Source organism: Pyxicephalus adspersus, chromosome 4, assembly GCF_032062135.1.
Source record: "Pyxicephalus adspersus chromosome 4, UCB_Pads_2.0, whole genome shotgun sequence".
Taxonomy (NCBI): Eukaryota; Metazoa; Chordata; class Amphibia; order Anura; family Pyxicephalidae; genus Pyxicephalus; species Pyxicephalus adspersus.
This window is the reverse complement of record NC_092861.1, coordinates 99361972-99388198: the sequence shown is the minus strand read 5'-3', so window position 1 is coordinate 99388198 and position 26227 is coordinate 99361972. Positions and strand designations below refer to the sequence as shown.

Here is a 26227-nt window from a genome sequence, read left to right as displayed (position 1 = left end):
AATTTGTAAAAGCTGAAATTGTGAATGATGCTAACTAAAAGTGTTCCTGGTGCACCCTGAAAATTTCAAGTCATCATGACATACAATTTAGGGGGTATGAAGGTTTATACACATAGAGCTGTAAGGCTGAGGAATGTGACATGCTGCATTTACACACACACTGCTCTGAAGATGTCATTACACACGCCCACTGGGAGGAGACATTGTTTCCACAATGTTTCTTTTTTTTTTTTTTTCCAAAAGACTCGGCACAGCTATGAGAGGGGGAGGGACAGCCTGTGTCCTGATCTCTTCATAGCTGTGCTGTGCTCTCCTCACTCCGCCCGGTGCGAGCAGAGCAGCCTCTCTGGTGTCCGTTCAGAGCTGCTGAAAATGTGCCTGGCGGAAAAATCACAGCAGGTGGGCAGCCCGCCCCGCAAAAAGGGGCTGGGGAGAACTATGCTTGAATACAAGGCCTCAACGTCAATTGTCACTAAAAGTGAGCTAGGGGAACTTGGGTATTAGTGGTGAAACGTAGTACTTCTAGAGTATCTTTTTTAAATGATGGTAGTTTATTTACTAGAGGTCTTAAGTAAGTATCAACAAGTTCGCTTGCATTTGTAGCAATAAATCCAATACCAAAAATAATCGGTCTACCTGTGGGGTTCTTTAAGTCTTTATGAATTTTTGGTAATTATTAAAATGTGGGAATTCTGGGGTTTTGTATAGCTAAGTAATCTTTCATATTAGTGTCTGTGGTCCCTAGTTGAAGGGCCCTAGTTATAAAAGAATAGAATTCAGCATAATAAGTGTTGATAAGTGATGCCTCAATCTCAGAGTACCACTTTTTATTGTTCAGGATTTTGAAGCACATATTTTCGTATTGATTGCAATTCATGATGACAATAATTCCACCTTTGTCTTCCGGTTTGATAACTATGTTTCTATTCTTTCTGAGTTTAGAAAGGGCTTGTTGTTGTTTTAGGTTTAAATTTTGATATTTCAAGTCCAGTGACACAGGAATGTCCTTGATCTCTTAAGTTACCAAGTTAATAAATGTCTCTATATGAGAATTTTGAGAAATGGTTGGAAAGAACTTGGATTTAGGTTTCCGCCTAGGAATAGAAGGTGCTTCACTTAATACAGATAGTGTGTCTACTGTTGGTTGTGATTGAGTTTTGGATATTTCATTTTTCATATTTCACTTTTAGGAGTTGTAGTAGGGATCTCATATTGTTGACGTCTACCACCTTATAACTAAAGAATTCTAATGGTAGGTCAAATTTTGATTCGGTGGTATCTTTATCAAACATCACTCGAAGACAAAGGTTACGTCCAAAAATCTGGATGTCTTTAATTACTTGAAATTGATCCATTTCAGATAGGGGATAGAATGATAGACCCAGCTTTAACAGTTGGATTTCTTCAGGTGTTAACACATAGGATGGAAGATTGACAACTTTTAAATTTTGTCCTCTTGGGACATCATCAGTAAAAACTTGTCCATTGGACCCTCTGTCGGTGTGGGTGATGGTAGTGGTGGAGTGTGTCCATAGATCCTGTATGGGAACTAATGATGGGGAGATTTGGTAGTGGGAGGCTCTCCGGAGTAAGGTTAGGTAGTTCATACATAGAAAAGTCTGGTATCGGACTGTCAAGTGGTGAAGTGGCATAGTTTCTTGCCGATTGGTCCGAGGGAGTGTTATGGGGTCTGGTTGTTTGGTCAGTTGTATGTGGAGAAGTAGAAGATGTAGTGGGGGGGTTGTCATTGCGGGTTTGCTTTTGATGTTTTCAGAAGTTAGAGGACTAACCTCTCTTGGTGGTCTTTTTTCCGGTTGGTTGATATTTGGGATGGACTTTAGGTCAGATAAGTGATTAGCAATAAGCTAAGTATCTTTAGGAAAATGTGGAGACAGTGGGGTTGTGGGTGGTGATTTAGGCTTAGGATCAGAGGGTTTATTTTTACAGTCTGATACAGTCTGATGTCTAGTAGGGGTATGGGAATCCCACTTACAAGCTTGGTGAATAGTAAAGACCCATTTGTCTTTAAAAATGTACTTTTTTTTTTTTTTAACCAATTCAGTATTGTATTTTTCAGTTCTTTTTCAGGATTTGGACTTTTTCTTGAAACAATGGTGAATTGATAGTGTCCATATTTTGAGAGTACATATTAGATAATTTTTGCTTTAAATCTAAAGTTTCTTGTTTAAAATAATCAATTAATATATAAATTAATGTCTCCGCGCATTTGTTAGGTGCCATTTCCCAGTCTGCTCGGATTTTTTCTGGTTGTTTAATATTAGGAAAAAGTTGGATTCTTAGTCCAAGTGGGTTACATTTTTCTATTATGTATTTATCCAAGTATTTCATATGCCGATGAAGATTGGATTTCTTCTCTAATAAATGTTTAAATTTGTACATCAAGGAGGTACATTTTTGTTCATTAGTTTTTGAAGATTGATGGTCAGAATTAATTTTTGATATGTTTCCCATTTAGGACCAAGTATGTCCATTGGTAGGTTGAGGGGTTTCAAAAAATGAGAAAAGCTCTGCTGGGAAGAGAGGAAGCATTTTACAAGAATTTTGTAATGAATGTTGCAAAGAAAAGTTTAGTGTTGTATTCTTTATTTCTAAAAGCATTTAAGTTGTCTATTAGCGTGAGTTTATGGAGATGACCCTTTACTTCCGCCATAGTCAGTGAGTCTGCCCTGAGCTAGTTAGTATCACTTTTTTAACCGCTAATGGAGCGATGATTTCTCACCTTTTTTATTGTCTCAGGTGGGGCTCCTCCCCTTAATTCACTGGTATGCAATAAACATGTGATTGGGCATTGTACTTGGTGTCTACCCAATAGACCAGCTAAAATCTAGGCCTTCTAGCCAAAATCTGTGGATCACTGGACTAGACCATAAGAGATTAAAAAGGTTAGGTGCCAGTTCCTTGCACTTCAGACAAGAAGTCATCCTATCTTTTCAATTAGAAATTGGTGCCTGGTGCAGTATTTTAAAATGGAGACCCCCCCCCTGAACTCACACAACATTACCCTCATCGTTCTAGCCTATCCTGCATGTATTAGCTGCCAGGTGTCCTAAGGGGGCGGCCAATCAATGAGCAGAAAGTAGGAGCAAGCCGAATAGAACGAGGAAGACTATTCCAGAGAGTTGGGGCAGCTCTAGAGAAGTCTTGTATCCCTGCGTGCGATGAGGTTATGAGTGAGGAAGTCATTAGCAGGTCATTGTAGGAGCGGAGAGAGCCGCTGGGGTAGTACTTTTTTAGCAGGTCAGAAATGTAAGTGGGACAATAACTGTGGAGGGATTTGAAGGCAAAGCACAGGAGCTTGTATTTGATTCTAAGGTGAAATGGAAGCCAGTGTAGAGATCTGCAAAGAGATGCAGCGGAAGAGAAGCGGTGGGAAGAATGAATGAGTCTGGCTGCAGCATTCATAATAGATTGAAGAGGAGAGAGTTGGGTTAGTGGAATACCAGAGAGGAGGAGGTTACAGTAGTCCAGACAAGAGATGATAGGAGCATGTACAGAGAGTTTGGTGGTCTCTGGGGACAGGTATGGGCGGATTTTGGAGATGTTGAGTAGGTGAAAGTAACAGGACCTGGAAATGTTCTGAATTTGGGGGGTAAATGAGAGGGCAGAGTCAAAGGTGACACCAAGACAAAGTGCCTGAGGGGAGGGACAAATAACAGTGTTGTTAACAGTTAGATGTATGTCAGGGGGTGATTTGGAATTCGAGGGGGGGGATGATGAAGATGAGTTCTGTTTTATGCAGGTTGAGTTTCAGGCAGGATGACAAGCAGCATGAGACTTTATCCAGGACTGAGGGAGACAGGTCAGGGGTAGATAGATTTGAGGGTCTTCAGCATACAGATGGTACTGTAAGCCAAAGGAGGATATGAGGAAGCAAACCAAGAGATAGCAGTGTCACTGATACCAATAGAGCGCATGATTTGTATTAGAAGGGGGTGATCAACGGTGTCAAAAGCAGAGGAAAGATTAAGAAGAAGGAGCAGGGAAAAGTTGCCTTGAGAGTTAGCTCTGATGAGGTCATTGGCCACTTTAGTAAGGGCTGTTTCAGTGGAATGGGCAGCTCTAAAACCGGACTGAAAGGGATCAAGAAGAGAGTTGGTGCTCAGGTAATCGGTGAGCCTTTTGTAGACAAGGCGTTCAAGAAGTTTAGAGACATATGGGAGAAGGGGAAATGGATGGTAGCGAGGGGTCCAGTGATGGTTTCTTTGGGATAGGGAGAATTATGGCATGTTTGAAAGCTGACGGGTATTTACCAGTAGAAAGGGAGAGGTTGAATAGTTCGGTTAGGGCAGGGGCCAGGGTGGAGGAATGGGCACGATCAGAAGGAATTGGGTCAAGCGGACAGGTAGTAGATGGACATCTTAAGAGAAGAAAAGAGACTTTGTCCACAGTAACAGGGCGGCCAGTGATGATTTACAGGTGGAAGGGTTGGGTATGGTTGGAGTGGCCTGGTGAGCAGAGACATCATGTCTGATTTTTATTATATCTGTCTATTTTTATCTCTAAAGTAGGTGGCAATGTCTTGGGCAGAGAAGGATGTTGTGGAGGGAGCAGGTGGGGGTTTTCGGAGGGAGTCAATTGTTAAGAAGAGGTTGCATGGGTTCTAAGCTTGAGAGGAAATGATTGCAGAGAAAACATTTTGCTTGGTGACAGTGAGCTCTGTGTTAAAGCTTTGTAGCTTGGCTTTGTAGTCCATGAAGTCAGCATTGAGGCCAGATTTTCTTCACTTGCGCTCAGCTACACGAAGAGTCCTTTGTAGCTGTTTGGTGTGATTGTTGTGCCAGGGTCGGGGGTTGGCAGGGGCTACTTTCTCCAAAGCCGAAGAAAGAGAGTGGTTTAACATGGTGGCAGCTTCATCTGGGGAGGTGATTTTGGAGGGGGCGGGGGTTAGGGACGCAAGACAGTTTGAGAAAAGGTTGTGGTCAAGGTTATGGATATCTCTCTGCCATTGCCCAGGTCTGGGATGTGGCAAGGGAGGGCAAGAGTTTGATAGGTTGAAGGTGATAAGGTTGTGATCAGAAAGGGGAAATGGTGAGTTGTCAAGGAGGGTGAGGTTGCAGAATTTAGAAAATACCAGCTCTAAAGTGTGTGCGGCTATGTGTGTGGGACCTTTGATGTTCTTAGTGAATCTAAATGACCAGGTAATTGAGAGCAGTTTGGCTGAGCAGGGAAGGTTGGGCTCATCCATTGCAACATTAAAGTCATCAAGGATGAGGGTGGGCAGGTCATGGGAAAGAATGTGTGGGAGCCAGGATGCAAAGTTATCCAAAAGTTGTTATACTGGGCCAAGGGGACGGTAGACAACAGCAACAATGAGGTGTAAGGGGCTAAAGAGACGGACAGAGTGGACTTGAGAGAGAGGGTGGGGTAGGAAGCACTCTGTATGTACACCACCCCCTACTTTGTTGCCAGGTCTAGGGGTATGTGTGAAGTGCAGGCCTCCATAGGGGAGAGCAGCAGCAGAGGCAGAGTCAGAGGAGGAAAGCCACGTTTCAGTGAGAGTCAGAAAGTTCAGAGATTTAGAAAGGAGAAGGTTCTGTATGGAGGTTAATTTATTGCCAACATATCGGGCACTCCAAAGACTGCCAGACAGAGGGGGTAAGGACTTATGGGTAGGGTGAATGGGGATGAGGTTAGGAGAAGGAAATGTCTTGCTGAGAGTATATGGAAGGGGGAGGCTGTGTGGGAGACCAGGGTTGGGTGAGATGTCACCAGAGAGTATCAGTAGGGAAAACAGGTGCAGGAGCACAGAGAAATAGGGAGTGTGAAGGAGCAGAGAGACGAGGAGTTATCAGACTGGGGAGGACAGGGAGTAGTGCCAAAAAAGAGAGAGCAGGGTGAATAATACATTTTTACAGATAATTGTGAACCATATGCGTACATTAAACAATGCGGCAAACAGAAGTCCAAGAGAAGCAGTCCAGTAATATGGGTTCAATTGAGGCTTGTAAACTTGCTGAGTTCCAGGAGTGGGGGATGATGATTCAGTCAAAGAGATGGTTTGATGAAATACCAGTTCAGAATGGCAGCAGCAGAGAATGTGTTGGAGTCCAGATGGATAAATAAGACCAAAGGCAGGAGATGGGAATAGTATGTCCAAATCTGTTCCAATTCCTGTGTCAATTCCCTGGATTAATTCCCATTGCACTTATAATTTGGCACTTAACATTTGGGCATGTGACCAGAGTCCCAACGTGACCTTGCCTGCTGTTTAAATAGAAGTGCTTTGGGCCCTGATTAAAGATGGACTGGTGAATTAGTGACTGCATTCCATTTCCTACCCAGAATTCAGTCGTCCTTTGCTGGGATTGTAAAACAGGTTTGCACTATGGAATTGAAATATTGAATATGTAGGGTATTGGGCCCCTATACGTTCAGTAGCAATGGTTCTTGTTGTCCGATCAACAGTTTAGCAAGGACCCAGTGTCAATCAGCCGCATCACAGCACATCTTTGTAAGCTGGCCCCCAAAATGTCTTTTCAGCAGAATCAATACTCCAGATTTATGTCCACACGCTGGTGCACCTACTACACCCCCCCCCCCCCTTCACCACACCCAGGACTGCTCAACTCTGTGTTTGCAGTAAAAAAGCACTTAAGTCAATTTTTGGGGAGTCCTGAGACCTTTTACATTTCAAGATACTAATTTTATCTGGTATGTCGGTGTGGAAAAGTAACAATTTGCATAGGACTAAAGGCTATAGTAGTTTGAGGCTTAAGGCATCCCAGCCAAGTGCCCTGGGCCTCTAGTTCAGCCGATCTCAGATACCAAATTGAGGGACAAACGGTTAAGGGCAGGGATGCCCCGTGCTCATCCCTTCTGTACAATCTCTAGTTCAACCCTGACCGATGGTTGTAGTGACAGAACCATTGCAAACAAGAACTATGTTTTGGCACTACAAAGAAAATAAAAACAATATAGTCATTTTGAACCAGTATAAAGCTCGCAAAAGACTTCCTTGACAATCAATTGATGTTAAACTGTTGTTGGGAACAATTTTTTTTGGCATGGACAGTCAGATCCTTTTTATTTTTTTTATAAGCGCAGCAAAAGTCTCTCGATGTTAATCTGTGTATATATTCTTGTATGTTACCTTCAGTTATGTACGTAATCCTTAATTTATATATCTTCAGCCATCTTCAAGACCCCTCTGGGGTGTAGCTGTAGCTATTAGGGACCAGGTGTGTCTGCCTTGTCAAGTCTCCTGGATATATCATTATTAAGCAGACAATGGGCCCGGCCTAGATGTAGAAGATACATTTTTGTCTGACTGTTTAGGGGAGTGTCTGCGCGATGAGGGAGGTAACCTGCTGATGGAGATAACCTGCTGTTATCTCATCCACATATTTTTTTGCCTGCCTCTGAAGATGTAAATGAGGATACTGAGCCAACAGGTAGTGAGATGCGAAGCTTGACTGGGTATGCCAAGGTGAATTTAATCCTGTTGTGGACTAGGATATTACATGCTGGCGAAAAAGATTTACGTATCTTTTTCCACTCGGCTGAATAGTCTGCAAACAGCAGTAGCTTGAGGCCTGCTGCTACTAGAGCACATTGTGTCCTGCATGCTTGGAGGATCTGTTGGCAGAATTAGAAGTCTAAGTACCTAATACTGGTTGTGCTTTGTTACTGTCTTGTCGTGGAGGTTCCAGTTGATGAGCTCATTCCACCTCACATTGCAGAGCGAGGCCCAGGGCCTATGGGATTACGATGGGGAACACATGGTAAAGGTCTTTGTTACTCATGGCTTCCAGAAGGTCTATAATCCTCAGGTGGTTGTGCCTGGTTCTGACAGTTTTCCAAGATGGGTCAACATGGTGGCTAAAGCACTTTTGTAGTTTTGGGAGCTGGTTTCCCAAGTGGCCATACGAGGTTCAGCCCGTTGGATACCCTGAGAGAGAGAGAGGCCAGGGCTTCGTTAATAGGCCCAACATGTTGTTAGACCTGAGAATCGAGGATATATCAGCCTTTAGGTGAGTGGTCACCTCCTTGGCCAGTTTTGTATAATCAAGTCCCATTACTTGTGGTACCCAAGAAGAATAATTCTTCGACTTCTCTCTACCTGAGCATGAGGAAGTTACCGCCACAAAGATGGTCTTTGTGCACGGTTCCACAGCCGCTGGCTGTTTATCCATAAAGAAGAGATTCAGCTTCCTGCATTTAGAGTATTTCGCCATTTGTTGTATTTCGGCATTTGGGTAGATAAGTGCCCATCAGGCACCAGAACTGAACCCATCAGGCATCGGAACTGAAGCAAATCCTGCCATTGAATTAACATCTTAGTAGTATAATGATCCATCAATGTACCAACATTCTGTCTTGTGGTCAAAAGGTTGTGAAAAAGCTGTAAAACTTTGTGCTGCAAAGTTTTACCTTGTACTTGACACTAACGGGGTTCACCTTCAATTGTCAGTAACGCCATTTAATATACTGGGTTTCTTCAGCATCAGCCACTGAATATTCTCTGCCAATAGAGATGTAGTCCACCCTGTCAATCTCCTACATTTATTTTATTTTTCCGAGAGGAAGAATTTATAATTCAACTATTGGAATATATATTAAAAAGAAATGTTTTCACCTTCAAAAATCGTTACTACCTCCAAGTACAAGGAGTTGCGATGGGGACAAGATGTGCCCCATCATATGCAAACATTTTCCTGGGAGACTGGGAAGAAAACTTGTTTTCAAACCCAGCATTAAAACCATTTCACCAATATATCTTTAATTGGAAAAGATATATTGATGATTTCATCCTGATTTGGACCGGCTCTGTAAAAGCGTTAGGAGACTTTTTTCAATTACTACAAGATAATGCCTACAATCTCAAATTTACAATGTCTTTTAGTGATTCAGAAGTTCCTTTCCTGGATGCGTTTATTAGAATTGCACCTGATGGTAACCTTTCAACCACTCTATACCGTAAGGACACTGCAGGGAATACTATTCTTCACGCCAAGAGTGCCCACCGTCGACCACTGAAGAATAGTATTCCCTACAGCCAATATTTAAGGCTCAAGAGCAATTGAACTACTCATATTGACTTTAAAATTGAGGCAATAGCCCCTATGAACAGATTTACTGCTCGAGGTTAGAGCAAAAACATTTTAAGGAAAGCATACAATAAAGTCAAAGGTCTAGGCTGTCTTGATCTTTTATCTCACTGACCATTACCAATTTAGAATACTAAGCTCTGAATCATTACAACCTTCTCTAGACAACACCAATTAATCGTAAACAGTCTAAGTATTGGTATCTTTTGTCAAGGGATCCTTCCACCAACAAGTTCCTTGACTCTTACCCAGCTATCACATGTCGCAAGTCACCGTCCTTAAAGGACACGCTCACTTCTAGTCACTATCACTCTGAATCACATAAAGCTACTCTAGGAACTTTTAAATATGGTAAATGCCCACAATGTCATTCCCAATATTGTAGTACACAAACCCAAACATCATATTGACTGCTCCACTACTGGGGTAATTTACCTAGCCTTTTGCAAATGTGGTAACTTTTATGTAGGAAAAACTAAACGCACTTGGCGTAAATGTATTTACGAGCACATTTAAAGAATCAACTCAGCAAAATAGTAACCCCCCTGAGGAACCCAACACAACTTTGACAATGCAATGATTTCTTTTACTGCACTTGATCATATTCCTCGAAATTCACGTGGAGGTCATATTGATAAGCATCTTCTACAGATGGAAGCCAGGTGGATCTTCCTACTCAATGCTACCCAACCACTGGGGTTAAATTATGTTTTCTCTTTCAAACCCTCTTTAACTCTCCCCTTTCCAACCTGTGGGGGTTGGGGGGCACCTATGCTGATCCCATTACAGACCAGGTGCTCACCAGGTGACATGACAGGAAAATGAACCCCATTACGCTGGGCTCATTGCCTGCCCTCACCTCTCCCCCGTTTGGGTCCGAAACCTCTGTTTCTAACCCAGTACCTGCAAAATACTTTTCAGGCCTTCTGCCTGTGCAGGTAAGGTTGGCAAGAATGGACTTCACACCATAGTTTATTGATTTTAATTTCTTTGAACTCAAACCTTTCTTTCATGCACCTGTACTTTATCACAACACTCCAGTATATGTTTGTGTGCATATGAATTTGGATGTTTGAGTATGTATGCATACATCAATTTTCATACCCCTCAGAACCCATAGCAAAATCAAAACACCCTTTAATAATAATAAACAATAGTTTCATCTAATTTAAAACCCTTATTTCCCCCTCCCCCCTCCTTTTCTACCTTACTTTTGTTGAGTCTGAAACTTCTTGATACAATATGTACAACACAATATTACTGTTTACCACTATTATAAACTAACCAAATCATATCCAATTATTTATTATAATAAATTTCTTCTTTTCTTTTTCCCCCTATGATATGTTTTGCTAAATGTTATCCTCCCTCCCCTCCCCTCCGCTGATATAAAGACGAAAGTGCCCTAGAACCATAACAACAGCATTTTTCATTAGCATACCGTAGTATCTCCATCTAACGGTTTGGAGCGCGTGATCTTGCGAGATCTCGCTCCCCATTACACAACACACGTTAGTCATTTAAGGACAGAACACCAACCTGTCCAGACCCCTTCGGCCTGGCTGTTGGCGTCCCGTGCCTTACTCCACTTACACCACCAACGTTTCTCTAAAAAGTAAGTGTGCCATTTAATGGCCCTCTTTACTAATTTTAAAAGCATTTGTACCCAAAATGCCTCCCTGTTGAGACTTATTTCATCACTTTAGAAACTACTTCAGATCTTCTACATCTGACTGCTACATACATACCATCTAAGGTAAATCACTAATGATTACTGAAGTAAGTAGTTTACCTTTTGTTTCTCATTTTCACTTTTTCTTCCCCTGCTTTTGCACCCCTTCCCTTTTTCTTCCCCTGCTTTTTTCATAAAGCATACCTAAACAAATTACTTTGATTTCTCCCACAGTTCTTTGATACTGATCATTTCTCAGTGTTACTCAATACAAGCAGTTTCCATGAACAAACCTCCTCTCCGATATTTCTGAAGCTCTTAATCCTTAATCCTATTTCTTGATGTAAGCAATTTACCCTCTATAACAATACATTTTGACTTCATCACAAACAAAATTACTTTTAGTTAATGCTACGTAGGTGATATAATGACCATCACCCCTCTATTCCAGCACTGATTATGTCCATGACTTATACCATTCCTGATACTTTTGGTCTAGTACACTCATAAATTCCTGTAAGTTATTTGAAACATTAATACTATTATCCTAAATTCATTTAACACTCCTTTTTTTACATTGTTCAACTTTCTTTTTTTTACCCCCTTTTACTTTTCTCCCCCTTCCCCCAGAATTTGGGGTACAGTGACGGTGACACTTGACAGATGTTTTTACTTTCACCTTTATATGGTGGTTTGTCATTTGTAAGTAATTGCAATATTACTATATACATCCAAATATTGGATTGTAACACAATGTATATTATTCTTGTTCTACTCTTCCCCTTTCTGTACCCTTCCAATGACTATATATGATTCTGTCAGACTGTTATTTCAAGCAATCCCCTGAGGAAGCTTAACGGCAGAACGCGTTGGAGAATTTGAGATTTATTAAGATTGATTCTTTCGATTGTATTATATATACTGAATGTAACCACCTATAGTTTTGTAATACCACTAAACTAATTTAGAATCTGTTTATGCAATAGTGTTCAGTTGGACTCTGTTAGGAGCTAATTTCGAACACGAAACATTTAAACTATATTGCTGCACCTTGCCAAAAAAAAGCCTGCTAACTAACTCTCTTCCCTTTCTCTACACTTTTGAAGTTTTTATGTAGGCAAGACAAAAAGGGCCCTTTTGTAGGAGAATATATGAGCATATCTACACTATTAATACTGGCAAGCTGCTTACACCAATAAGTCATCATATCGGTACACATATCTGAAACACAACTTCAATAACAAATGTATCCCCTTTATGGCACTGGAAAGCTTATTCCAGAATTTTAGAGGAGCCGATTTGGAAAAAATTATTTTACAAAGGAAAAACACTAAACGTTTTAGGTTAAACACTAGGGAAAACGTCCATGTAGACCAGGGGTGTCAAACTCAAATACACAGAGAGCTGCAATTAAAAACTTTGACCAAGTCACGGGCCAAACTTGAATTTTATTGAACAACAATCTCAATAATAAGAAACAAGAACACATAAGAAGAGCATGCAGTAATATGGAGTGGATTGATCTAAATAATTTAGATCAACTGCATATTACTGCATGCTCTTCTCATGTGTTCTTGTTTCTTCCTATTGAGATTCTTAGTTTTACTTTGCCAAAGAATGCAATGTGAAACCAAATGAATTGCTGCATTCAAATAATACAAGCAATAGCTCTGTTAGGAAATGCTCATCTGTTCGGCAACTGCATGCTGTTCACCATCACACTATAAAACCCTGTTTGTTCTGTCCAGCAATGTCATTTGCAGCAGCCAGAATAACTAACATAGCAGCAGCCTCTGCTATTCTTTAGTTGTGCAACCTGATGCGTTTTTGGCATCCCCAGCATCGCTTGTTAGGTTGCTCACAGCTGAAGGGGATTCTAGAGGCTAATCAGCTCCTGACTTTGTCCTGCACTGCTCTTGGCTGCTGGGACTATAAAGCCTCTTTGCTTCCAGTCATCTGAGCCTATTATAGCGTCTTCTGGGCTTACCTCTGCTGGAATGATTTTGAGTGTTTCTCTGTTACGGACCCATGCCTGTTCCTGACTTTTTGTTTGAATTCTGCCCGGACCGACCTTTGCTTGTGACCTCGACTCTGCTTGTGCCCTTCTCTTTGTACTTCGCTTGGTGGACTGATTTCCTGTGTTTTGACTTTGGCTTGTTTCTAGATTTCTTGATTATTCCGTACTCTGTATCTGTGGGCTCCTGGTCGGCTGCCGGCCTGTCTCCAGACATCACCCCATGCGCACTACATCCCCAACGCAAGGTGAAGACTGCGGTGTTAGATTGGGGGACTGGTGTCTGAGGAATACTGGTACTGTCGAAGCCATACAAGCTCTATGATAATGCCTAATATTAATCCTGATAAATCCTGATTATTGAGCTTACCTGTTAGTATAAACTCAACGGGGTCCATGCATAGGCTGCTGTTTATTAGAGACGAGTAATGCCGCTAATACAATTCCCGGCATCACTTGCATCTATAAAATGCAGAGCCATGCATAGACAGAGAGGCTGCTGGTCTAGAGACGTGAGTGATGCCGGGAATTGTAGGAGCGTCATTGTATTCGCGTCTATAGAAAGCAGCTTAATATGAATTGCAGCTGGCCCGCCGTTACTGAATTCTTTATGAAGAATTGAAAGGATTGAAGAATTCTTTTGGGGGCCAAAAAACTAAGTCTAAAGGGAACAGTACGTGTTTTAAATAAATCTCTTTATAAAAATAACAAATTTATACTATTAATAGATTTGTTAATGTTATTCTTTCAAATGGTAACATCCAGTCTATTTCACCTAGATACTACGTTCCTATTCTCCTACCCCGATCTTTCTGTACCCACAAAGGTTTTCAAAAATATAATCTCCTAACCATTAAAGGACAAACGTCACAAACCCTCAGACTTTTTGAGAGGTAAGATGAATAATGATATTCTATACACAGGAAGATACGTCATGATTTAGGTCTAATATCTCTAAATTCATATCTGCTCTATATCACAGATACATTTTGGGTGTGCATCAAACCATATTCTATTGATGCACATTTAAGCATGTTAAAAAGCTAAGATTCACGGTTTTTAGGACGGATTAACTTCTTATCAATATCTATGTAGGTTAATTATCATCATCATATACTTCTAATATTTCATCTATAACACCCCACAAACAAGTATTATTCAATAACCTGGGTATTACTTTCCTTCAGACTCTCAACATCAGATGCAGCCAACATACACCACTGCTTTCACTCTTCTAAAATTCTTAATTTTATCACCCACGTTGGATCAGTTTATCAACTATTGTAAGATTTTTTAAAATATTTTATTGCATTTATACCCTACACTATTAGAAAGACCTGAAACAGAACCATGTTTGTACTTACAAGTATATTGTATAAGTTGGAAAACCATACAGTATGTCAATGTGATTATACTCGGTACTAAATATTAGTATATGTATTTTCTATCATGCACACCTTTGAAAAATGCATATAATTATATTACCATATTGAGGTTTTGATGTATAATTTAACCTTGTAAAAATGTATGGAAGAAATTTTGTCTATAATTGATTTTTTAATACATATATTCTTTTTTAGCACCTTTGAACTCAAAGTCTCTCTTTCCCCTGAAGAAGCCAAGTTGGGCGAAATGCTTCAGGAAAAACAGAGACATTAGAATTCTTTGAATATACAATTTAATAAATAAACACAATTACACTTTTATAAAAACACTGCCCTAAAAAAACCTGCTTTTTCTTCGCCCTCCTTATGACCTATAGAAAAAAATAATAGTAGGTCCAATTGTATCTGCCCCATAATATTTTGGCAGATGATTACGAAGTCTATATTTTCTGTAAAAGTTCCACATTCTCAAGGGAATATTAAAATATTTTTTAGAGTGCATAACTACTAAGTATGTCAAGCCCCATTAAAAACCTTTACAACTCATTTAATTTATATTTATTAAACCTTTGAAACTTCTTCTAGCTGACTTTAGCAACTTGCACCTCCTTCCTAGCAAATTATAGACAACATGTCTTCTGCCTTTTAGTTAATTGTTGTAATATTCTTGACATTCTTTCATAAATCTGCAACAGGAAGAACATACTTTTGCACTAAACTGTAAATATTATAAATCTACAGATGGATTTTCCAATTGGAAGGAAAGGAAAGCCTAACAAAGGTGGTGGTAAAGGACACCGCGGTAGTGGAAGAGGTGGGCAAGGTGGCAGAAGAGGTACTGGCAGACAAGAAAGTTCCAGATATGAACCTGGAAGAGGCGGTGGAAGGAAAAGCTCTAGTAAAGCATGGAATGATGGAGATGATATTTGTTTCTCAAGCAAGCCAATGAAAATGAGGTAATCATTTTCTTTCACTTGTCCTTTTTTAATGACTTATAGTGAGTTTCTCCTATTTGGATTAAATTTCAGTACTTTCTTTTGGATTGCCTTGAAGAGTATCTTTGGTTACAATTTTTACTTGGCTGAATGCAAAACTACTGCTTAGTGAAGAGTAAGGCTACGTACACACATTAGACTTTTGTCGTTGGAAAGGACCTTTCCAACAACAAAAGACTGAACGATCCATGAACAAGCACTGTACATACAGAGTCGTTCTGCTCTATGAAGAGGGGAAGGGGGAGAAAGATAAAGCTGCACCCTGCTGCGCTCCCTCGACTTCATTCGTATTGCAGTCGCTCATGGATCTGCCAGGACGAATCCATGAACATCGTCAGATGGCTGCTGTACAAATGTCAGATTCCTGTCCGATAATAGCCCTGAATCGATGATCGCACGAGAATCATCTAATGTGTGTACGCAGCCTAACCATTCATTCATACTGACTTTTCAACCACCAAGGTGTACATGTGGTGTTTTTTTGTTAATATATAATGTTAGGTATTATTATTGAGTTTGGGTTTTTATGGTGTACATTTTTTAGCCATGAGCCAAGGCCCAGCTCTCGAGCCCGGGGTGGCAGTATAGTCAGCACTTCCCTCCAGACTCTACATATGACTACTGAAAACCAAGCACGGGTTAAAGCACTACTACGGGATCTTCAAACTCCAGATCTGGATGCTGCTATTGAGTAAGTACTGTATTACTATAACATGATGGTTTATCTTTTATCTTCTCTGATGCACATACACAATACACATTTTAGGTCAAGCTATATTGTTCAATAAATAAGTGGGTGTAAAATCTGTTTAAAGTTTAAAATGAAGTTCAGACAGGCTGTGAGCTTTTGGTTTTGTTACTGCGTCCTGGCACTTGTGAATTGTGCCAGTAGTAACTGCAACTGTCAATAAGGAATGAATGGGGGCCATAATGTTTACAAGGCTTTCACTGAAAATTGTGCAGCCTTTCAGTACTAATATAATTTTTTTTATTTTAGAAACCAAATAGTATGTAATAGAAAGTTTTAAGTTTTTGTGGTCAGCAGAAAGATCAGCTTCTTCGTGCCCACTTGTTTAAACCTCAACAGCCTAATATAATGCTAACTATAGAGAAAACTCTAAAGACTTCCTACTTTATCTAGGCTCATAATGTGGTACCTCATTACTTTCCAAAATTCATATTTTAAGCACTTTTTTTCTCTCTCTTTTTTTTTTTTTGATGACAACCTACCTCTGTTACCTGTTAACATTACAAAATCAACAAAAATATTATAAACACCAAAGGTTGCCTATCCAGTAAATTACTTTTTCACAACAGTATGTAAATCACATTCACAAGCACATACGCGGGTAAGGAAGATCTAAACATGTATTAATGCGTTGTGGTGAGAAAATGATGTACCTAATGAAATGTTAATTATTAGAAACATACTTAAAAATGAGAATTTACTGGGAATAGAACATCTTTTTACAGAGCTTTCTGATTTTACAGGTTTTCTAGGTAACTAGTGTAGCCAGGTATGTACTAATTTCTTGGCACTTCTTACTAGTAAGCAGAACACCCTTTAAATTAAGTCTCTTGTTAACAATTATGAAACAGTAAATTGCATGTGTCTGTTTTCAGCGATGAAGGATCAGATTTAGAAGAGTCTGACTCCAGCATCTTTCGTGGGGAGGAAATTGAAAATAACCATATCACTGATGAAGACTTAGGATTCAATTTCTGGTCCCCCCCAGTGGAAAAAGATCAGGCAGAAGGAAAAATAGAACCACAGGTGGAAATGTTACCAGAGGCAGTCATATCCCCTTTTGCTATTGGAAAACTATCCCGGTGAGTTCAACAAAAGATGGCAAATTTTACTAGCATGTCTGAATGTTTTTTACTCTTGGTTGGTTATGCCTATTCTGACTGCATGAGGAAATGACCCTGAAACATTATATGTGCAAGCAAGGATACAGAAAGCATTTTTAGCATAAAACAAGCTTTGCATGACTTTGGTGTGAAACTTCAATGTAATCTTGTATATGCATACAAATGGAAGACCATTTCAAGAATTGAATTTAGTTCTGCTTCAAGGTGAAATAGCACTGCAAATGATTTCTTTTTGCTTCATTTTGGATCTTATTTAGTTAGTTATAGGCATATTTTTCAATATGTTAAACATATTTAACACAGCTATCTGACATATGCACCTTTGAGCAATAACTAATTGTCGTGCCACAAATTCATTTGGCTAATAAATTCCTTTAGTTAACAGACAACACTGGTACTATTGCACTGAAATCCAGTGTTTTCAGCTCTGGAGAAATGCGCTAAATCTTTTTCATTTATTTTTTTTTTATTTTACCCACACTTAGGCGTTAAGCACTGCACAAAAATATACTTGGATGAAAAAAGAGGTCATGGCAAGACATACATCATCAATACCCTTCATCCACTTCCTCCTCGTTTTGTTTTTTGTTTTTTTACTTGCCTCCCACCTACTTTCCCTTATTCTTCACCAGTTCACACTTTTTCTAATGCCTGCCTTGAATTTACCTCTCTTAGTTTTGTACACCCTCATCCCCTACACCCACCACCCAAACTAGAAACTGTAACCATATCTCCTTCACCTTGACACCTGGTTGCAGGAATATATTTAGGTATTCTATAGTGCAGTCAAATTTGCAACAGGTTGGTAAAGTGGTTACAAAATTCAGTTGTAATCTTTTGGCATTTCTGGTAATTGTCAGAAATTCATTGTATCTGTTTAATGTATATGTATGTGTTATAGTGTTTCCCCAGCCTCTTTTAATGGGTTGCATCACCTGGCAGTTTTCAGTAGTCATCTGGCTACTGAGACAGCTACTCAGGCTGGGATTTGTGTGGAGTGAGATGTTCTTGAGGGTTAGCAGTCTTTCAGCACTGCTGGCAAGGGCTATATTTTGTGTCATTTTCACTCCTATTACTCCCCAAGTATAACTGACAAGTTGTTTTAACTTACTTAGGCTTAGTTTTCATGGACAGTTTTTTTCCAGTGTTTAACATGAGCGTTTAAAAGCCCATGTTTGAAATTCCAGTGTGTTCCAATGGGCCAATGTACACCAGGGCATTTCCTTGAGGCATGGTATTGAGTGTTTTAGATAAAACTCCATGCTGCGTTAAAAAAAAAACAAAAAAAAACGTGTTTTCTTACATTTATAAACAGTTAAAAACGTCAATGAAAGCTCCCATTGAATTTAGTGGAGGCTTTTATAGGGTTTTTAAGCTTTGTATTAAAGCATCCATGAAAAACAATAGAGGCTTTTATAAGCGTTTTTAGCAGGACTTTGGAATCTGGAAGCCCTCTTTAATAAGGGGACTCCCAGATCACCCTGGGGAATGAGCACTAGAGGTACATTAAAAACCCCTTACTCATTCACTGAAATTGTTAAAAATATATGTGGGTACAGAGCACATTCTTCAACTGCCCTGGGTGCAGTTAACTCACACAACCTCTCAAATCCTTCAGGGTCGACGGGTGCATTGTCCTCACAGGAGCTCTCCCTTGAGAGGAATATATGGCATTGAACATATACTAGTTTCTCATACGGCTTTACCGTTGTTGAAGTCTTGTAATATTTTGGCTATTCTCTGGTTTTACCATGATGTGGTTCAAGTCGCTTTCACATCCTTCTTTCCAAAACCTGACTCTTTCAGATGGCCACTAAATGATTCCCTACTTAGTAACCCAAAAGATACACCAAAAGCTGAGGCAGTCACTGAATATTTTTCTATCAATCAAAAGACAATGGCCTCGGCTGCGACTCTCTGGGCGCCACATAAGGCGGTTATTAGGGGTTGTCTCATCCAGATTGCCTCTCAACTTTTAAAAAAAAATGCATGGCACAGCTAGTTCAGCTGGAATCAGCATATGCAGACCTATGCAACCAGTTTGTGGGAAGCCTGCTCGTGAGGTGGGTCTCGGCCTGGAGGAGATCCGGACTTAACTGAATCCTTGCACAACCTCTTTTGCAGAGAAGACCCTGAGATGGTCCAAGAATAAATCTTTTAGATATAGCAAACAGGCTGAAGACACCCCGATCTACGCTTTACTCCATACCACCTTACAATAAATGGGATAGGTCTCACAAGTAACCCCAAACATATATGCCAGGCATTTCATAAACAACTCCATCTATTGTACCAAGCACTCCAATCTTTTATTAACCTCCTGGGCGTTACACTGATGTCTAGATTTCTGTACCAAAAGCGTTACACTGTTTTTCATGAAATTTTTTTTTTTTTACATTTTAGACCTGTAAGTTACAGAAATATGTCCGAATAGGGGTCTAGTAGATATAATGAATATAAAAAATGTTTGAAACACACAATCATGTAAAAAAAAAATGTACTTTTAATAAAATCCTACCCTATTTTTTTTGCATAGAAATTTTTGTTTATATTGTGGGCTTGTAATTCTTAGTGTTAACTCCCGGGTATGATAATTATATTTATTTATTATATTAAAATCATAAATTATAATATAATACATAAATAATAATTTAAAACAATAATGAAATAATAGACAACAATGTAATCTAAAAATAAAATTAAAAATGTACTTTTATTTTTATTTCACGTTGTGTGGTGTTTTTGTACTGTAAAAACCATTTAAAAGCAGATTACATTGTACTCTGCTTTTAAATTTCCCTCCCTGACACACCCCCATACATCACCAATCACATCACTGGAAGATGACTCATCCTCCGGGTGATGTGAGGGGGGGGGGATTTCCCTGTGTGCCTTACACAGAGACACAGGCACACGCTGGAAGCTGCTCGCATCTCCGGAGAGATGCACAGTACAATGCAGGATTTCTGCATTGTGCTATACATCTCACTACAGATGCCAGCAATAGGAGCTGCGGACACTGGGTGAGTATTTCCTTTCAGTTGTAATCCGATTGTCATACAATGTATGACAATCGGATTGCAACATAACATTTGTTTACATTTAACCACCTGGTGACAAAAACTCGGGGTTAACGAAAATTGCAAAAGTTTTTAGCCCGAGCATGCTCGACTTAACGGCAAGGTGGTTAAGATAACCATGGATTCATATTTTGAGAAGCTGTCCCTCCCTGCGATTTCCTCTTCTTTGAGGGAAGGCATGAAAGCTCCTATTACACGCCTGGAGTTGACACATGCTTTAAGGAGTCTTAAACTTAATCAACGCCCAGGGCCTTATGGCTTCACGGCCAATTAATATAGGAAGTATACAAGTGTGCTGGGGCCTCACTTGGTTAGGATTTTCAATAAGATCCTTCAAGGGGGTGGCTTAGACAGAAGCACTCTTGGAAGTGTCTATAAGTATGTTGCCAATACTGTCCACAGACAATACAACATGGTCAAATTACAGACCGATTTCCCTGCCTAATTTAGATGCTAAACTTTTGGCGGCAATCTTGGCAGCCCGATTGGGCAGGGGAATCAGTATACTTGTTGCCACGGATCAAACGGGATTTATCCCCAAGAGACCGCCGGGAGATAACATCCACAGGGTGCTGCACTTAGTCAACTCAGCTGGAGTAAATAACAACCCAGCGTTTTTGCTTAGTTTTAGATATCTGCAGGGCGTTTGACTCTGTTCTTTGGCTCTATCTCACTTTGTTTACTGGAATAATGGGGTTTTGAACCCAACTTTTGTTCCTGAGTTGCTTCCCTCTATATGCATCCCCTAAGGCCTTTATTCCATACATGGGTTTTCGCTCTCTAAATTTTTTTTTTGGCAGAGGCACCTGTCCCCACTGATTTTTGCTTTGGCGATGGAGCCATTGGCAATATCCGTGAGAAACCATACTGATATCCAAGGCTTGGTAGTGGGAGAGCAACGGCATAAACTTTGTCTATTCGCAGAAGACGTTCTTCTGTTTTTGACTTACCCTTTGGTACCTTTGCCCAATTTGTTGGTCAAAATACAACAATTCCAGAAATTTTCAAGACTTTAATTGAAAAGCACTAAATGTAAAGCACTTAATGTTTCGTTGCCACTTGAGACATCTCTTAAGACCTCTTTCCCATTGAAAGGAAAAAAACTAGTTATTTGGGAATATATGTTGCCTTCATATGACACTTTATATGCTGCCAAGATCTCAGATCTAGTGCGACATCTCATTGGTCTCTTAGAAACCTGGAAGCGATACCAAATGTCATGGTTGGGAAGTATAGCCTTTATCAAAATGAGGTGCCTACCAAAACTTCACTACCCCATTGCCGGTTAAAATCTCCACACCTTTCAGCAGTTGCAACAAAAAATGTTAGCTTTTATATGGGACTCCAGACGGCCACTCTATTCCAGCCAGGGAGCAGTTGGCCTTTCTGTACCCCACCTTAGCTCATATTATAATGCTGCCCAAATTGTGCCTTTATCAGCATATGTCAAAGAGTTACCCCCTCAGTAAGGAATGGGAACAAATTTGGCATACAGTGGCACACTGTAGTATTAAGGCACTAGCAGTGGAAGCCAATTACAAATTAATGATGCAATGGTACATGGTACCCACACGTTTTGCAAAATTCAAACCCACCTGCTCTGGCGACTATTTCAGGGAATGTAAAACCGCAGGAATGCTATACCACATTTGATGGGAGATGAAAAGGTTTTGGACGTGCATATATCAAATAGCTTACACTATTGTGGGTCACTCCTTACCTAAATATCCAGCAGAGGTGCTTCTAAATTTGAAACCATCTGTTTGTACTAATACTCAATTTAAATAGTTGCTTTACCTGTTCACATCAGCTAAGTGGCCCAAATAAAAAACAAAATGGCCTGTTTTTTAGTGAATGAAAAAATGAGGGCCATACTTAAAGATTCCATGACTAAATTCTGGAAGGTCTGGACTCCATGGATTGACTAATATATGCCAATAGGCTGGGATCGTTCTTTACTTTATATAATTGTTTGACCATGATTTAGAAGGTGTAATTTTGCCCCCCTATTTCTATGTTGATGGTGTTTCCTGGTGTCCCACGGGGCCCCAGGTGATGTTATTTTGCTACCATACCAAATAGGAACCCAGATCCTTAAGTTTTGGGAGGATATTAATGCTATGGTCGATATGGTTATGGATATTTTGTTTCATATGCATTTTCAGGCTTTATTTTTACGAAATTATGGATTGCTACACTGTTTGTTATATATATATATATATATATATATATATATATATATATATACCACTATATATATATTATATATATATTTTTTATGTATGTTGCATGCGTGAGATCGACATCTCTTTCCCCTTGGTGAAAAAGATAAAAAGAAGGAGTAGCCTCCGGGTATGCATGATGTAGGTATCCTGGGAGGCTCTGCGCTCCCATTAAGTCTTAATCGCTGCAGCAATCAAGACCTAAAGGGCCGGTGCTGCACCCTTTTTGTTTTCTTTTTTTTTTTTCTAAAAATAGGGTGTTGGACTAAATAAAAACAAAAAAAAAAAATTTTCACTTTATTTAGAAGGGTTGTCTACACTTGTATGTAAAGTAAAAATGTTGAGTTTAGGCATGCTTTAAATACAGTTAAACACAAAACACATACATATAATAAAAATACTTTAACATTAAAGTCTCGTCTTGTTTTTTACATTTATTTTTAACCCTTTTAGAGAAGTACCCCTGCACTCACTCCCTGGAGTTAAAATTAAAACTATTTTTTGTAGTTTTGCTCAGAAATCGAAGTGATAATTCAATGGTTTTGGTTATTCGTTGGTAATCATTTATTGTTGTATTCTTTTTTTGTTTGTTTTTATGATACAGATATGGCTTCGATCGAGGGAGGTGTATGATTGCTCTAAGGACTCATGATGGAAATGTTGGTACATCTCTAGAATATTTGTTGCAACAGTGCTTTTCAGAAATTTTTGGCATTCAAGAAAAGGCTCTGCAATCTGCCAGTGATCCTAAAATGGAGGATATCTTGGCATTACGCCAGGAAGAGGCATTTGTCCTTCACGCAATCTGTGGGGAGAAATTTATTGAAAGGATACCAAATAAAGTATGGACAGTGGGACTGGAATTAGACTACCTCACAGCCAAGCTTCAAAAATCAAGACAGAAGGACAATACCAAAGGGTTGGTGAATTCAGATCCTAGAAATATTTGCAGGTTTTTCGCAGCAGGTAAAACTTGCAAATTTGGGTCAAAGTGTAGATTTAAGCATGAAATACCAAAACAGACTTTGAAGGATACATCACATCTATGTGCCAATGCAGATAGCAGTTACCTATATGAACTTGAAGTCCGGTTTCCAAATGATAACAAGTATCCTTATGAAGCCCCACTTGTTGCAATTCACTCACTCAATGAGAACATTCCAATGGCTTGTCGGCTTCACATGGCAGAATATCTTTATGAAAAGGCGTTAAGGTTTGCTCAGACTGGTGAACCGAGTGTCTATTCCTTGGTTACCTGTTTAGAAGATGCAGACGACATAGTGAAATTGCTTGATAACACACATCACAGATTCAGCATCCCTCCACCTTTAATACTACCAGCAAGTTCTGAAAGCAAGAAGCCACCTATGATTATTAATAAACTACTTTCTTTTGAAAAATCAAGTCATAGGTCAGAAGGTATGTAATTACAAAGACGCGTTTAGAAGATGTCCACCAGAATAAATACATGAATGATCTACTATTGATGCATGTATTATTATACAGGTATATAAAAAAGATTAATTTATAGAAATACATTTTTCATAACACTTTGATTTATGAAAAATTTTACCAATTTTACAGAAATTTTAAGAATTTTTACTTCTTTGTGCACTGCATTGCAAATAAGGGTCCGTTGAAGTTTCAGGTTCTATTTTTGATTATGAGAATAAGAAAAAAAAAGCACGGCCCTTCTAACCCTAAAGTTTAGGCTACAAAATCTATTGAATGTAGACAATTTTAATTTCATCATTGCTGGCATTTCTGTTCTTAGGTAGGAAGGAACAAACTGTAATAGCAGAAGATGTTAATAAAATTACCCAAACAGAGGACCATGAGCTGGATGATCTGGAGTCAGAAGATGTAATAGTAGAAAATGAAAGTTATGTTAACATGAAGAAGAAACAGACAAAGAAATACAACCATAAAATATTCCAAGCTGAAACTGCGAAAATCTTCAAGCATCTCCGTGTCAAGCAGGTAATTTAGCCTCATTGGTATAAATAGTAAAGAGACCATTAAACCCAAAAACTGCCTAATACAGCTAAATGATATTTACTATAAAAGCAGCAGTGCCAAACTGTGATGTGTTAAAGCATATGTAAATTCGAAAAAAAAATTTAACCTATTTGCAAATTAACAGTTTTTAGGTATGATCGCTAAAGACAGTAAGTACAGAAAATGCATTTTGCTACTTCTAGAAAATCCAGGAAACCCGTGTATAATGTATAAATGTATAATTTTTTGCACATACATTTAGGGTTGCAAAGCAAAAAAAAAAATGGGGTTCATACAGTTGCTAAGTTTTCTGTAACAATCTGACGCGCTTCGCAGAATAAATCCGCTTCATCAGGGATTAGTTTATACAGATAGTAGGTATAGCAGCACTACGACATAATACAAAAAATAGACTGTTAGTTATTTAAATTTTATACCTAATTACATAAAGATCATTTAAAAAATAAAGCACATTATACATACCACCAAGCATGTATGCATATTGTGCTTTATTTTTTAATGACGGCAAATGTGTCAGTTTGTTACAGAAAACTTATCAACTGTATGAACCCAGGCTATTATTGGTATATTCAGCACCATGTTTTTAGCTGGGTTGTTTGAGCTGAGGGCAGTTTTTAAATGCTAAATTTTTCTGATCTCAAACAAATACCTTAACACTGCCAACATCCCTAAATGTCAAATACATGAAAAGCAATTTGTGTTCATGGGACTTTAAAGGCAGTTCAATCTTTATCATAGTGACTCAAACATAAAAAAATTATAATAATAATAATAAAAAACATCTTTTTTAAGTACAATAGAGTAAAAAAAGGGGGAGGAGAGAAATTTCAATAAAATGCCCAGTGCACAGTACCAGGCTGGTATCTATATCATTGATGTGTTATGGTGAGTTTTTATAATCCAACGGGTTTCACAGAGTTAATCTGCGTCATCAGGGATTACACATCCTCAAATGAATAGAACACACTATATTGTAAAACAAGCAAATAATTACTTTCTTTGTATCACCATTTTTCACATTCTACAAACAGTATAGTTTTCAAGAACCAGACAGAAAAGCAATGTAAGTACATACCAAAGAATGTAATCTCAGGTGTGACTGAGCATGGCAAGGGATGCAAATATGGGAAATGGGAGAACCCCCTCCAACAGCACAGGCGAAAGGCATTCAAATCAGGACTGATAGATATTTCCAATGGCTTTTCAGTCCAAATGATGAATACATCATCTATATATCTCCGCCAAAGCGCAATGTAGCGCAGATATATAGATAAGGTGTCATCGGAGAAGATACCTCTCTCCCAACCTCCCAAATTGAGGTTGGCGTAGCTAGGGGCACAAGACGTGCCCATAGCCACGCCTTGGTTCTGTAAATAAAGAACATCAAACAAAAAAGTATTGCGTGTAAGAATGAATTGTAGCAATTTAAGGATTAATTCTGAGTATGGCCGAGTATTAGGGTTGTATTTAAGGGAGATGACAGTCCCGTCTCCCTGTAGGACATTTAGATCCAATGGCCACAGCTGGAGAAGAAACCCTCATTCCTGGACCCTAATTTTACTTGATGAAATGTAAGTATTCCTCTCTTTTTGGTCCATCCCATAATCATATTACCCTGGGGGATCTTTTTTGACTGGTACTTTATTTATGCACGTACATATATTTATATGGGTTTTTGTTGCACCTCAAGATTGTTTATGAATATGTAAATAGATATGTATACGTATATAGAGGTATAAATATATATATATGTGTGTGTGTGTGTGTATATATAATGTATGTGTATAGGTGCAGCAATGGTGTGTGTAAACACGAAACCTGTTTATCTTGATCTGGTCATAGGGCCTTCCTAGGGGGTCTCCAAGTGCAGGGCTTCACAGAGTAACACACAAGTGATACA

The 26227-nt window shown here is 39.2% G+C and overlaps 1 protein-coding gene across 3 annotated transcripts in view; it reads left to right on the top strand.

Annotated features, from left to right (window-relative positions):
- DHX57 (DExH-box helicase 57) overlaps positions 1 to 26227 on the top strand; it is a 112425-nt gene that overhangs the window by 11229 nt on the left and 74969 nt on the right. For 2 of the 3 annotated variants that reach the window (XM_072409133.1, XM_072409132.1), the window contains exons 2-6: positions 14881 to 15095; positions 15679 to 15825; positions 16758 to 16964; positions 22913 to 23727; positions 24083 to 24288. In XM_072409133.1, coding sequence (XP_072265234.1) covers positions 14881 to 15095; positions 15679 to 15825; positions 16758 to 16964; positions 22913 to 23727; positions 24083 to 24288 — 1590 coding nt within the window. Of the gene's footprint in view, positions 1 to 13629; positions 13648 to 14880; positions 15096 to 15678; positions 15826 to 16757; positions 16965 to 22912; positions 23728 to 24082; positions 24289 to 26227 lie in introns of those variants that run through there. The other variant, XM_072409134.1, reaches the window with a different exon arrangement.